General features: G+C 42.5%; 2 protein-coding genes across 2 annotated transcripts; both read right to left on the minus strand.

Moving 5' to 3' along the window:
- Positions 1–4115: 4115 nt before the first annotated feature.
- Positions 4116–5015, minus strand: TAS2R4 (taste 2 receptor member 4). Its single transcript, XM_032867399.1, has one exon. The coding sequence runs from the start codon at positions 5013–5015 to the stop codon at positions 4116–4118; it is 900 nt and encodes a 299-aa protein (XP_032723290.1).
- A 7313-nt stretch (positions 5016–12328) lies between these two features.
- On the minus strand, positions 12329–13651 carry TAS2R3 (taste 2 receptor member 3). Its single transcript, XM_032867383.1, has one exon. It carries the CDS (start codon positions 13358–13360, stop codon positions 12410–12412), a length of 951 nt encoding a protein of 316 aa, XP_032723274.1. The 5' UTR covers positions 13361–13651; the 3' UTR covers positions 12329–12409.
- Between the last annotated feature and the right edge of the window lie 411 nt (positions 13652–14062).

Raw genomic sequence — 14062 nt, forward strand, 5'->3', positions numbered from 1 at the left:
ACCTACGGAATGGGAGAATATATTTGCAAATAATATGTCTGATAAAGGGTTAATATCCAAAATATATAAAAAACTGATAAAACTCAACACCCCAAAAACAAATAATCCAATTAAAAAATGGACAGAATATATGACATTTCTCCAAAGACATCCACACAGCCAAAAGACACATAAAAAGATGCTAGGCATCACTCATCATCATCATGGAAATGCAAATCAAAATTACCATGAGATACCACCTCACACATGACAGAATGGCTAAAACCAAAAGCACAAGAAACAACAAGCACTGGTGAGGATGTGGAGAAAAAGGAACCCTCTCACACTGTTGGTGGGAATGCAAACTGGTACAGCCACTGTGGAAAACAATATGGATGTTCCTCAAAAAATTAAAGATTGAATCACCATAGGACCCAATAATTTCACTACGCGGTATTAACCCAAAAAAATACAAAAACACTAATTCAAGGGTACACATGCATCCCCATGTTTATTGCAGCATTGTTTACAACAACCAAACTATGGAAGCACCCCATGTGTCCATGAGTCCATCAATATATGAATGGATAAAGAAGCGTGCGCGCACACACACACACACACACACACACATATACATACAATGGAATATTATTCAGCCATAAAAAATGAAGTTTTGCCATTTGCAACAACATGGATGGATCTAGAGGGTATAATGCTAAGTGAAACAAATCAGGAAAAGGCAAATACCATATGATTTCACTCATATGTGGAATTTAAGAAACAATACAGAGGAGCAAAGGGGAAAAAAAGAGAGAGACAAACCAATAGACCCTTAACTACAGAGAACAAACTGACGGTTACCAGAGGGGAAGTGGGTGAGGAAACGGGTAAAATAGGTGATGGCAATTAAAGAGAACACTTACCATGATGAAAATATAAAATAATAAAAAATTAAAAATTGATAAACACACACACACACACACACTCCTCACCTAAATTTCAAGCTTAAAAGCCCACTATCTCTCTGCTTGATATCATGACATTTATTTCACCTAAGGAACTAAGCACCTATAAAATTTTTATACCTCCCCCTATATGGTATTATTATATTATACAACATTAATCTTATATTATGAAATATTAATTATATATACATGTACATATGTGCATGTGTGTGTGCGTCTATCTATGTATATATTAGCAGCCCTGGGTGAGTTTTTAAGGCTGGACATACCATGCTTCTGACACCCTTTTGAATATTATCTTCTTTTTTTTTAAGATTTTATTTATTTTGAGAGAAGAAAAGCACAAGCAGAGGAAAGTGTGAGGGAGAAGGAGAGGCAGGCTTCCTGCTCAGCAGGGAGCACGATACAGGGTTTGGTCCTAGGACCCTGAGATCATGACCTGAGCCAAAGGCAGAAGCTTACCTGACTGAGCTACTCCGGTGCCCCTTGAATATTTTCTTCGTGTCCTAGGAGATAAAGCTTTATAACTGGGCATGATTCTACACTGTCCCAGTCTTTCCATCCACCTGGTGATATCATTAAAAAAGAACTGGCTTTTAGAATCCGAAGACAAATTGGAGCCTTAGGTCTACCCCTTCTTAGTTAATGAGCCATTTATAATACCTGTTTGTGCCTCAATTTTTTCATCGGTATGACAGGCAATACTAACATTCTTTACGAAGTTGTGAGGAACCAACAAAATCACATGTGAAAATGTAGCTCAGACAATACTGGACTTTAGCAGTCCAAAGTTAAATGGCAACGTGCCCGAGCTACAGCTCCACAGTGTTTCATGATATCATACAGACGCTGCCCCGGCACCCACCCTTCATTTCCACCAGTGCCTCTTCTTAACAGGGAGTTTTAAACATCCTTCCCTTCCCTGGATAGGCAGAAAATATAGGGAGGAGGAGGAGGAGATTGCTTATTAGAGAGCCTGTAAGGTATCATATCTTAAATAAACTCTAAAATTTTTAAAGTCCTGGTTAATAAGTATTTAGTGGCAGAGCATACTGGAAGCAGCAAAACTCCCAACCTACGACATCATTAAAAACTCTACCCAAAGAGGACTATGGGCAAGTGTCCCAACAAAAGAATATGGCATAGTGAGGTTTGCTGAGTAAGGCAACAGAGACCCAAAACTACAGCATCTGAAAGAATGGAGATGTTTATTTCCCATGAACAGTCGCTGAGTTAAGATGTGAACAGTCCAGAGCTGGGGTGGCAGCCCCACGGTGTCGGCAACTGTGAAGCCAAGTAGGATGGATGACTTCTCCACTATCCCCAGGCAGTCCCTTCAACTGCTGGCCCAAGATGGCCAATTGTTACACCCGCCATTCCAGAGCACAGGAAGAAGAGGGAAAAGGGGAAGGGAGGGCACACCTGTTCTAGGGGCACCACCTAGAAATTAAACACATCACTTTCTCCTCACTCCGCTGGCAGAATGTGATCACGTGTGATGCCTACTTATAAGAGAAAGCTGTAAAATGTAATTTGCGCCAAAGCTCTAGGTAGCTAAAAATTCTGTTATTATAGAAGAGAAAGTAAAGAGAATGGATCTGGGGGGAACCATGAGGCTTTCTGCTTTTCATTTAGAGTTCTTATGTCATTGTATACATTTAATCCTTTTATCTCCTAATCTTAAGATCCTAACATGATGAAAACCTCTTTTTTTTAGCAAAAAATATTGGTTTGGGTAATCCTCACTGAATAATGCAGTCAAGATTCTGGTGTCCAGAATGGGAAACATCAGGTAATTTGTAAAATTTGGAGATTTCTTATTTTTTCTATTTTAATAAAGAAATTATTATTTTAATAAGATTATTTACTTTGAGACGTGTAAATATCACGTATTTTATAAATAAAAAAACTGTACAAATATAAATTATTATCCCCAATTTCCATTCTAAAACGGATCAATATTCCATCTTCAGATTTCTGTTCCTCCAGAGCCAGTCCTGCTGTCTCAACTACCCTCCCATCCAAAAAAAACCAGTGTTCCCCTGAAGAACCATGCAGTGCTCATACAACTTAGTAGATAAATTCATAAGCAGATGACATATACTCACCAAAAGTCTGATGCTCCCACTACCAAGCTATTTAATAAACTCTTGTCTTTCCCCTGAATTCCATATTACATGACAGGGTATAATCTTTTGTAAAGTTGTACTCAGATTGTGTTAATTTCACTATTTGGCACTCGCCTTTTTTTTAAAGATTTTATTTATTTATTTGAGAGAGAGAGAGAGAGAACACAGAGGGAAAGGAAGAGGGAGAAGCAGACTCTCTGCTGAACAAGAAGCCCAATGTGGGGCTTGATCCCTGGACCCTAAGATCATGTTCTGAGCTGAAAGTAGACTCTTAACCCACTGAGCCACCCAGGTGCCCCCTAGCACACGCTTTTGAATTCAGGCTGACTCCCTGGATTTTGAGATCCTTGGAACTATCTTAGACTGGGCTTCTGTCACACTAATCCCTTTCTTCTACCATTCCATTACCCTTCCATTACCATTAAGAGGAAGCCCTTCCCTTCTTTCCAGAACAAACCTAGAAATTTAGTCCTAGAGTTTCTTGATAATAATAGCTCAATGACTGTGACCCTTTTCGTGTACATCTGCCACAATATACACCTGTTTTCTCTCTTCTTTCTCTTTCTTCCCTTTTCTCTCTACAACTTTCTTTTCTCCCATTGCTCTTTGCATCCTCTTGCTATGGTTTAAGCCAGTCTAGCGCCTGCTGATGACTCATCCACTGCTAAGCCCTTACCCAGGGCTCCTCAGCTAAACCTCAAAAATTTAACTAACGATGTGAATTATAATGTATTGCTTAACTTGGGGGAACTCCCCCTTATACTTTAGTAGCTCATGGAACAATGTGGTGACTTCCACTAGCCAGGGATGCAAACTACATGATAAATAATGTCTTAAACTTAGAAAAAAAATGCCTAATATTTTAAATTTTTTTAATTGCAGAATAAACTGAAGTACAGGCACTCAAAGGCTGAGGAGTTCAGCTCAGCAATTACAGAAATGGAGTCCACAGTCCACAGTCCGCTAAGAAAACCACTAACAGAGAAAGTCTTGCTCCCAAACCATGAGGTGACTCTAGCCACTCTTCACTACTGAAATTCTACTACTTGTTGAAACAAAGAATCGCCTTTGCTTTTGTTCTCAGTTTAGGATGTGTGAGAATAATGAGAACAGAATGTCCTGGAGGGTAAATGGTGGAAATAACCATGCAGATGGATCTGGCTCCCAAATCCATCCTGACAAAGGGGAAATAATGTAGCAGAGAAGCGAGCGAGTATGGAATGTACAAGATGAGGAAACAGATCATGAGCTTCATAGCGCCCAGGTGAGCTTCAGTCTGGGGAGTCCAAAAAATAGTGGTGTTTTTCTGCATCTTCTGTATATGTTTCCTCAAGGAATGAATTAACAAGGAAGCAGAAGTCACATTAATGATGAACTGGAGAAACGAGCGCAAGACCAAAGAGATCACCAAAGACAAGACGCCCTCGTTGATGTCACATCCTGTACCATTCCTCCCAGGCACAAATTCGGGAAAGCACGATGTCTGTCTGAGCGCCACATACAGGAGAGTGGTGAAGGCAGAAATCAGCGCACAGGCTAGCACGAGCCTAGGGATCTTTGGGGAGAGATTTCGTTTCAGCAGGAGAAATACCGCGTGTTGCATGTCCGTAATCTTCACACAGTACAAGGCATTGAGCAAGGTGACAAGCCAGAGACTATTCGAGTCCAAAAACATCCAACACAACAGGAAAAAAGTAGATAAGTGCACTGACCTTTCCACATTTGGAGAGATGAAGGAGTATGTGATGTTGAGTAGAAACAGTCCCAGCGTCAGAAATCTGGTGACACCCAAGCTGAAGAGGATCCTATTCGAAGAGGAGATTCTGGGGCTTTTGAGCCAAGTCCGAAAACTGACCACTACGATAAAGAGATTTACAATGAGTCCCGCAAAATTCAAAATTGCTGAGACAATAATGGCAAGGAAAAAGAATATCTGAAGCATCTTTCCTCATCGAGAACTTAGCATTGTGGTCTGGATGCTGGGAACAGGAGAAATACTGAGATGCGCAAGTAGGCATCAGGACCCAGCCAGGAAGGACATTGCTTCTCTAATTGTCTCCAGTGTGACAAATGAGCCATTAATGGTCTAAAAGCCAGCTGCTTTTCCTGAGATGCAAATCTTCCCAGGATTGCATTACTATTTCTTCATTTATATCCTGTTTTCCTTAGAAATGCCTAATTAAAACAGCCCCAGTGAACTCTGAAAACAGAGTCCACTCCGCCAAGAGGATAGCTAGAGGGAAAGGTTATGGAAGGCTCCAAGGATTTCAAATCCAAGTGACAAAACTCCAGTCCACCAATGTCTCTGTCCCTGTTTCACAGGGAATAAAGCTCTTCTTCAGAGCAACCCCAGAAGATAGTGGGAAATCCCAGGCTTCACTCCCACCCACCCACTCTCTTCCATATATCCATGGATGACTGAAGTCCAGCTTCTCTTCTCCCTGTAACCTACTGATCTGCTGCAGCCCTATTTTCTCCATCTCTCATTCTAGCCAACATTACATTGTCATCCCTGAGCACATACAGTGATTCACAGTCACACACAGACCAAGTTCAAGGACTTCACACTTCCTCAAGAGAGCCTTTTTGCAATTAATTCCATCTATCAGGATGATTCCTTTACTTTGCATTCCCCCACCAGTCACACACATGTGTGCCATAATCATTTGCTGTGATATGCTTTGCTTGGGAAAAAAAAATCAGCCATTTCATGTGTTTCTTTTACAGACGTGGGTTTATGCTTAGATCACATAAGACTATTTCTTCTTGGGCATTTAGCTGCAAATCAAAGTACTCTGATCCCAAATACACAGTAATGCTTTAGCTATAGTTTTGCATCTCATTGCCTGATTCCTCTGTAATTTCTCAGACAGGGAAGGGCACAGTAAGAGGCAAATTATAGTATTGAAGACTATGAGTGAGTGTGAGAGTATGACATATCTTATCTACTCTAGCAGTTGGGGGGACCCAAGGTGCAAACCTCTATGCAGTCACATGTAGGTTACCAAACGAGCATCAAAATAAAGCTTACGAAGTCCTGTTCCTTTGTATGGGAACAGAAATACAAACAAACAGATAGAATAGAATAGAACAGAGGAACAGAAGAAGCTAAGATATGAAGACTAGGTCCAGAAGAGGGAGTAATTCATGGGGCCCTTTAAGACAGGAAAGCAGCCTGGGGGGATTCCTTGAGCTGGAACCCAGTGGCTTACAGAAGCATTTGTATAAAACTAAGAGGCACAGGACAAAAGCTTGCCCAGATCGGTTAACCAGGCAAACACAGGGTGAACAAGCAAGGCAAGGGAAGGGAAGTTTATATCATAGCACATATTTCCACTGAATTATTTATAAAATAGATCACTGTGTTAAAGTAATTAAGTTAAAATATTAAAAATATCACATTTAAATAGAATAAATAATATGGAGTAAGATATAAGAAGTAAGTGTTCCAAAAGGGGTGGGGGAACCACATACTGGCAGCAAGAGACCCTATCCAAAATGCGACATAAAGGTTGTTGGGCTCTCAGTAGCAGGAGGAGCTATAATTAAGATATGATCATGTCGCCTAGGGTCATCAGTGAACACACTGGTTCTGTCAGATGTTATTTATGAAAAGGTCAGTATGGGAAAAGCATTAACAAAACCCTTTCCCCCTCTGCATGAGAATTTACCTTCGGTTAAATATATAAGTCTTATGGATACTCGCTGCTTTGGGCTTCCTTGAGTGTGGTGACTCTTTTGATGTGTGTGCCTTTTTTTTTTTTAAGATTTTTATTTATTTGCGAGACACAGAGCATGAGCAGGGGAGGCGGGAAGGGCAGAGAGAGAGGGAGCAGCAGGCTCCCTACTGAGCAGAGTCTGACGCGGGGCTCAATCCCAGGATCCTGAGACCATGACCTGAGCCGAAGGCAAACGCTTAACTGACCAAGCCACCCAGACGTCCCTGATGTGTGTCTCCTTTGACTCAACCTTGGCAGCCATGTCTATGAAATTATTACAAGAGAAACTGGCACCTTTGGGACATCAATCTTTTTAGGCCAGTCCCACCCCTGCACAGCTGTGGATCTCTACTCCTAGCACCTTGGCTCTATGGCCGCAGCAAGGACTCTGCAAAACAGGAAGGCCTGACACTCCCCTGCCCATAAGCTAGGTCGCTGAACCATATCCACCCGAGTAGACTGGTGCCAGAGGCCTAAGACAGCCGTGTAAGTCTTACTATTTCCTGGAGCCCAAGAAGACCCAGTGGCGGCAGGTATAATGTAGTCAGGTGTCCAAGCTCTAGATTCATCTGGCAGATCTGTTGGGAAAACTTTAGGGCCAATAGTCCAAGCAAAAGGACAACTTAGCTCATTTGATGAAGGCTTTGAATAAATGGGAATTACAGTCATGAATAAATGGGAATTACAAACTGTGAGCTGTTTTCGACAGAGTACTAATGTTGCTTGGGAGGAAGAAAGAAGGAAACTTCCACTACTTACGCTGTTTTTAGGGCTTCCTCTGTTGCCGGCAGTGCACCAGGTATCTTGAAACTCAGGTAATCCTTAAAACAGTTCTACAAGGAAGATATGGTTATCCCTACTACAGGTGAGGAGAATGTTGATGAGAGAAAGTAAGTGGCTGTGAGCCAGCATAGGAAATCGGTGGCTAAGGTGTAAGGTGTCTCTGAGACTGAGCTCTTTCCACTGTTGCCCTCATCGGGTCATTCATTCAATAAACTGTTACCATAAGCCAGGCACTGTGGTAGGTGCTGGGAAAACAGAAGAAACACCCACAGCCCAACCTGCCTTCAAAAAAACACACAGAAACGGGGCACCTGGGTGGCACAATCAGTTAAGGACCCAACTCTTGCTTTCGACTCCAACGGTGATCTCAGGATTGTGAGATCAAGCCCCGCCTCTGGCTCTGAGCTCATCATGGAGTCTGCCTAGGATTCTCTCTCCCTTTCCTTCTGCCCCTCTCGCTCATGCTCGCTCTCTCTCAAATAAATTTTAAACACACACAGAAAATGGAGAGACAGACAAAAAAACAAACAAACAAAACAACAGAGCTCAGTGTTTCCGGTGCTATGTGAAGGGAAAACAAAGGGTGTAAGGGGGTTGTTCAGGAGGGGCCCTCGAGCCTCCTGTCTCAGGGGACTAGAGCTGTCTTGGCACTCCACAGGGCTCCAGCCCTGCTGAAAGCAGCCTTCACAAACTATGGCCACGCAGTGGTGGAGCCCAGCAGCAGAACAGAGCAGTGCACGTTTGTGGCTGTCACAAAAGGAGTCTAGAGACAAAAATCACGGGGGCCAGAACCCTTCATTGTATCTGAAGCATTTGTTTCAGCGACGCAGAGATGAAATACTTGTTTGTGTATCTTTATTGCCCGCTTGGTGTGATCTTTTTGAGAACAGTCACTGCTATCTAATATAGTGCTTGGTACAAAGCGACAGTCAGATAAATGCCTACGGTATAAATGAATGAACTGGAATCAAGATGAGCCAGAATCAAAATGGTGTGAGAGGGATGACTGGGTGGCTCAGTTGGTTAAGCCGCTGCCTTTGGCTCAGGTCATTTTCCCGGGGTCCTGGGATCGAGTCCCGCATTGGGCTCCTTGCTCGGCAGGGTGCCTGCTTCTCTCGCTGCCTCTGCCTGACTCTCTGCCTGCTTGTGTGTACTCTCTCTCTCTCTGGCAAATAAATAAAATCTTTAAAAAAAAAATGGTGTGAGATTGATGTATGCCTAGAACACACAGCAGTATCCAGCCGCTAGCTGGAACCCATCCATCTCTCAAAGAGATCTGCTAGATGGGCTGTAAAGGTACAAACCTGAGCAACCACAAAAAGTTCAGGATTCTCCCTCTCTGGCCATGAGTACCCTACTTAGCAACAGATGGGTGTTGAGGCTAGACAGACCACACAGAGAAACTCCACTCATGGGCTTCTGAAAAAATAGTTTTCAGAGTTAACCTGGAAATACCGCTCTGGTCATCTGGCCAGCTCTACCAAGTCGCACTGACAATTTCATTACAGGGAAATCAACAAAATGTGTTCATTGTCAAACTCATAAGAGGAGGAAAAAAAAAGTTCTTAATTTTGTCTAAAGGTAATACAGTTTTTCTCCTGAGCCCCTATCTGCTGGTTGGGGTAAGTGTTTATTTAATCCAATGAGATAATGAATGCCTTCAGAAAAAGTTTGAGTCTCTTTAGATTTAAAAATTAAAATCTGAAACATTATCCCCTTGAAATGTTTCTCCTCTTAGAGTCCGTGTGTAGGGGGAAAGGGGTGGAGATTAATGCTACCTCGTGGTGTCAGAGAAATGTCATGTCCTCCCTCTCCCTCAGCATCCTTGTCTCCTCCGGCTTCCAGAGAGAGGTCCTTGCTCTTTGGTTGCTGCTTGCTCTGTATTCAGGGCTGAGTCAGTGCCTGTGTTTTGCTTCCACTGATCATAGCCTGGGAGCTCTGAACCAGTCCTCAAAGAGAGGGGAAATCTGGACTCTCACCTGCCATCCTTGCAATCCCCTTTCTGTCTCCCTCTACTTCCTCCCACCATCCTGTGGGGACCAGAAGGAGCAGGCTTTCACTTTGACCATGTCCTCTTATACCACCAGCAACAGCAAACTCCACGGATACACTGTCATAAGACTAGAATTCCATGAGGCACAGTCTCTGGGCTCAACCCCTGATAAGCTAAAATGCTAGTAGCTAATATCTGTTGTATAGTTATTATGCTTTAGTTGCTAAAATAATTTACATACATTGTCTTGCTTAATCTGCACACCAATCCTGTGAGGTATTTTATAAAATTACCTCTTTATAGTGAAGGGAACTGAAGTCTGAGGAGGTTTAGTAACTTGCCGAAGATCATGCATCTGAGAAGTGATGAGGTCAGGATTTGAATCCAGTGTGTTAGGTTCCATAAAATAACACCCTTAGCCCCTACGCTATACATTTTTCTAGTCCAGCAAAATGTAGAAACACCAAAAAGTAACATACGATTGTCATTAGCAGTTCTCGGAGTTTTTGACATCATTTTTGCTTTCTTAAAACACAACGTCTTGCAGAATATCAACAGAATATCAGACTCTGTCTTCCACATATCCCAAGATCTAGACAGCTCTGTTCATCAACTGTTGGGAAATATCACGGACATTATTTAAGGCAAAGGGCATTGGTGAACATGGAAACTGAGAAATGTTGGAATGCATTTTGGGTTTTTGTTTTTGTTTTTTTTTTAGTTTTGTTGTTTACTTATTTTTATGTATGATCCTTCTACACCCAAAGTACAGCTCAATCTCATTAAGGATCAGGATCTGTGAACTCAGCTCGAGTTCAGAGAACACTAAAAATGAGAAGTTAGCCTAAGGCACCAAGAACCAAAAAACAGCTAAGCCAAAATCTCCAGTAAAATGTTACATTCAAAAAAACCCATACCTAAACTAGAAAGCAGAATCAGGAATTCAGATTAAGGACGAAAAAACCAGAAGGTCAGAGCTCAGGAGACAAGTCCTCAATGTAATGAAAGTAAGAGCAAGTCTTAGAGAGTGGGTGACAATAAATTCAACGGTGGGGATCAGGGTTAATGAAACAGAAACCAATCAAGACGGCATGGATTTCCATAGCTAAACTTCCCTGTGCTGGAAAGCAGCACAGATTTTTATTCAGTACAAAAGTACCCATTTCAGAATCCCTATATTTTAGTGAGGTATGAATGAATATTAAACAATTATTTTAAGTTTCAACAGATACCTTTCTGAAAGACAATTTTATGTCAGAATTAAGAATTTTCCTTTTTTTTTTATTATGTTCAATTAGCCAACATATAGTAGTACATCATTGGTTTTCGACAAGGCAGCTTCAAGAAGCAAGTATCAATCTGAAAACAAACAGTGCAAACCAAAAGACATTTATTTCTGTAACTTTAAAAATGAATACAGAAATCCCAGAACAAGCCCCAAATTAATTTCTGGTTTCATACGACCAAATGCCAAGTAGCATGGTGACCCTTAATGCTATGTCAAAGTATCACTCATTCCACAAAATAATAAAAATAATAACAATAGCTATTGTTTACTCTCCCTGGGACTCTAAGTACTTTTCATCTGGTAACTCACTCACTCCTTCCAGCAATCCCATCAACGACATACTATTACTAATCCCATTTTACAAATGAAGACGGTGAAACAGAAGTGAAGAAACTTCCCCCAAGTCACCCAGTTCACAGGGGCCGGGGCCGGGGCTAGAACCCAGGCCGTCTGCCTTCAGGGCCCATATTCGTAGCCACAATGCTCTACACCTGACAGCCCCATTAGTGACAGAAAGCTGGATTCAGATTTGCCATGGGACCTAACTGTATATACCCATGAGTAAGAATTCTTCATGATCGTAAGTAATAATCTTCTCATTGACTTCTTGACGCTGTTCAGTGATAGGAAATTAATCAATGCCTGCAAAACTGTATTAAAAGATGATGTACTGAATTTATAAAAACTGCTTATACTATTTTTTTTTATAAAACTCTCAAGTTTTCAAAGCTCACATGCATCGTGGTTAGTTAAAAAAGGAAAAATTGCTTAGACTTTTGCCCTATCTAAAAAATTTTAAAAATTACTTGGCAATTTACTTCAGCCAAACGATAAAGGAACGCCAGGAGTCCTGAAGGGAAATCACCACCACCGGACTGGACAGGAGCCTGCTGGCCAAGGGTCTTGATTCTCATTCCACTGCTTTTGTCCTCGCACAGAGGATGTGTGGAAACTCATCTCCTGCGGGAAGTGCTCCTGCTGTACAATTCACTGTCAGGTGCCCGCGTCACCGACCGAGGGCTCTACACAGCACGCTGGGATACGCTGCCTCCTGAATTGTGAAGTCCATGTCACCATCCGCATTTTAAAATGACGGAAGAGAGGATCAGAAAGTAAATGAAAGTAACTCACCAAAGGCCAAAAGTCTTGGAAATAGAACCAGAATTCAAACCCAAGTCTGTGGAACTGCAAAGCCTCTTCTCTTTCCCGCAGACCCATTACACTGTTCTAGTTACATCAGCTCATCACTGTCCCTATAAACTTGCAGTTAAAGCTAGGAATCAGCTCATTAGGTTGATAGCTATTAAAATACAACGCTACATCTATACAGTGAGTGTTCCTACTATACTGACATTTTCCAGAGACTGTTTCATTCTCTCCAAAACACCACACAAAGAGAAGCCAAAAGACATGTCCCCAGTGGACCAGCACAATATAGTCGCATCTCTCTCCTCCTGGCGTCACAGAATTGGTGCCACGGAAGGATCAGGAGAGCCCTTAGCCTTGAGCCAGACTAAAGGACTCCCAGGCTCTCGTCTGTGCCCTCGGTCACTCTAGGGGGCAAAAGGTCCTTTGAATCCAGGCTTCGGAAGGCCAGACTCACACCAAAGCATCTCCACAAACGTCTGCTTCAGCTTGTTGTTTCCCAGAATGAGAATCAATGAGTGGCCAGCAGGATAAAACATTGTAACTGCTTCTCCGATCATAATGACCATCTCAGTTCCTGGTATGAAATAACTGCAGGATGTAATCAGAAAGGCCAAAAAGTAAAGCAGGAAGAGAAAGAGGAAGGAGACGATGATTTTGATGGCTCTCTGGTGGGCCTCGGTGCTTGGATCTCTGGAGCTGATGCTTCTTTGCTGCAGCTGCTGCACGTGTCTCCCCAGGGAGAGGATGAGCACAAAGTACGAGGCCACAGACACAATTAGGGGAGGGAGGTTCCACAGAGTCCCAAGAACATGGAACACTTTGTATTCATTTCTTTTCTTTCTAAAGTGCTCGGTCACATTCCCTGTGAAATCGACCCCCCTGAGAACGGAATAGATCTTAAATTCCTGGATCAGAGATAGGGCACTCACACACGATAAGAACAGGGCAACCAAAATCATGCATACGACCACCCTGGAAACTCTCCACTTGAGCCAGAGGAATGCAGGATGGGAGAAACTGGCAATTTTCAGGCAGTAGAGGACACTGAGACAGGTGGTGAGCCAAATGCTCAGGTGGTTTGTAAATGTCCAGAAAATATCGATAATTTGCATCACTATCCCTTCATTACGTACTTTGGAAGAGAACACCATTAAAACACCGTCAGCCAAGAGAATCCACAGGAGAACGATCCTAGAGAGAGCAAGGTTAGTGATGATGAAGTCAGACAGAGAGACTGTCTTGTTTTTGAACCAGCTGCTGCCATTGGCCAACACTATGAACCCATTCCCCAGCATCCCCAGAATGAACTCGGTGACAGACAGAACCAGGAACATCCATTTCTCCAGCCCTGACATGTCAGCTAGACCTGATCTTGTTCTTGATCTTGATGTACAATCTCCTTGCTGACTTGAAACTCCGCTCTGTGAACCTGTCACTTCTACCTGTTGCTTCACTGTACCTGTCTCTTGTCTCTGCCCAATTTAGTCCGTAGTAGAGCACAATTTAGTGAACCCTCTCTGGATCTTTCCAATTAGTCTGTCCTCTTCACAGATGACAGGGACTGTCACATTCCATCTATGATCTAAACTCAGCAGCTCTTTGCCAAAATGCAAATGGGGTAGTATTCAATGTCACAAGAAGAAGGAAGAGATCTCACTCACAAAGGTGAGGATTTGCACATGATTCCAAAGGGAGGGAGGTTCCAAGCCAGCCAGGACAGAAAGGTGCATGACCAGAAGTCATACAGAATCGCTCTGAAGAGTGAGAAGTCTTCTTCCTGGAAGGAGGACTCAGGGACACACACAGAAGGAGGGAGATCAGAATTCCACCAGAAGGCACTATCAAAGTCACCCTGAGGGAGGTTTAAGTGCATGAAACGAAGTTCAATGCCAGACGTCCTGGGTTAGAATTAAAAGGTGTGCCTCTTAGTGTATACCTTACATGAGGGGGCTCCAAGTTCTTCCCTAGAGAGCCATATCACCAGAAGTCTTAACTACCTGACTACTTAAATAACAATAATGAATTATAGCATATAAGCTACTTAAAATGTAGATTTT

Source organism: Lontra canadensis, unplaced genomic scaffold (genome assembly GCF_010015895.1).
Source record: "Lontra canadensis isolate GAN:19392208 unplaced genomic scaffold, GSC_riverotter_1.0 scaffold2, whole genome shotgun sequence".
In the NCBI taxonomy this organism is placed as follows: Eukaryota; Metazoa; Chordata; class Mammalia; order Carnivora; family Mustelidae; genus Lontra; species Lontra canadensis.

Excerpts from the sequence above, each read along its gene's own strand:
- TAS2R4 (XM_032867399.1), bottom strand. The coding sequence starts at position 5,015 with ATGCTTCAGATATTCTTTTTCCTTGCCATTATTGTCTCAGCAATTTTG.
- TAS2R3 (XM_032867383.1), bottom strand. The coding sequence starts at position 13,360 with ATGTCAGGGCTGGAGAAATGGATGTTCCTGGTTCTGTCTGTCACCGAG.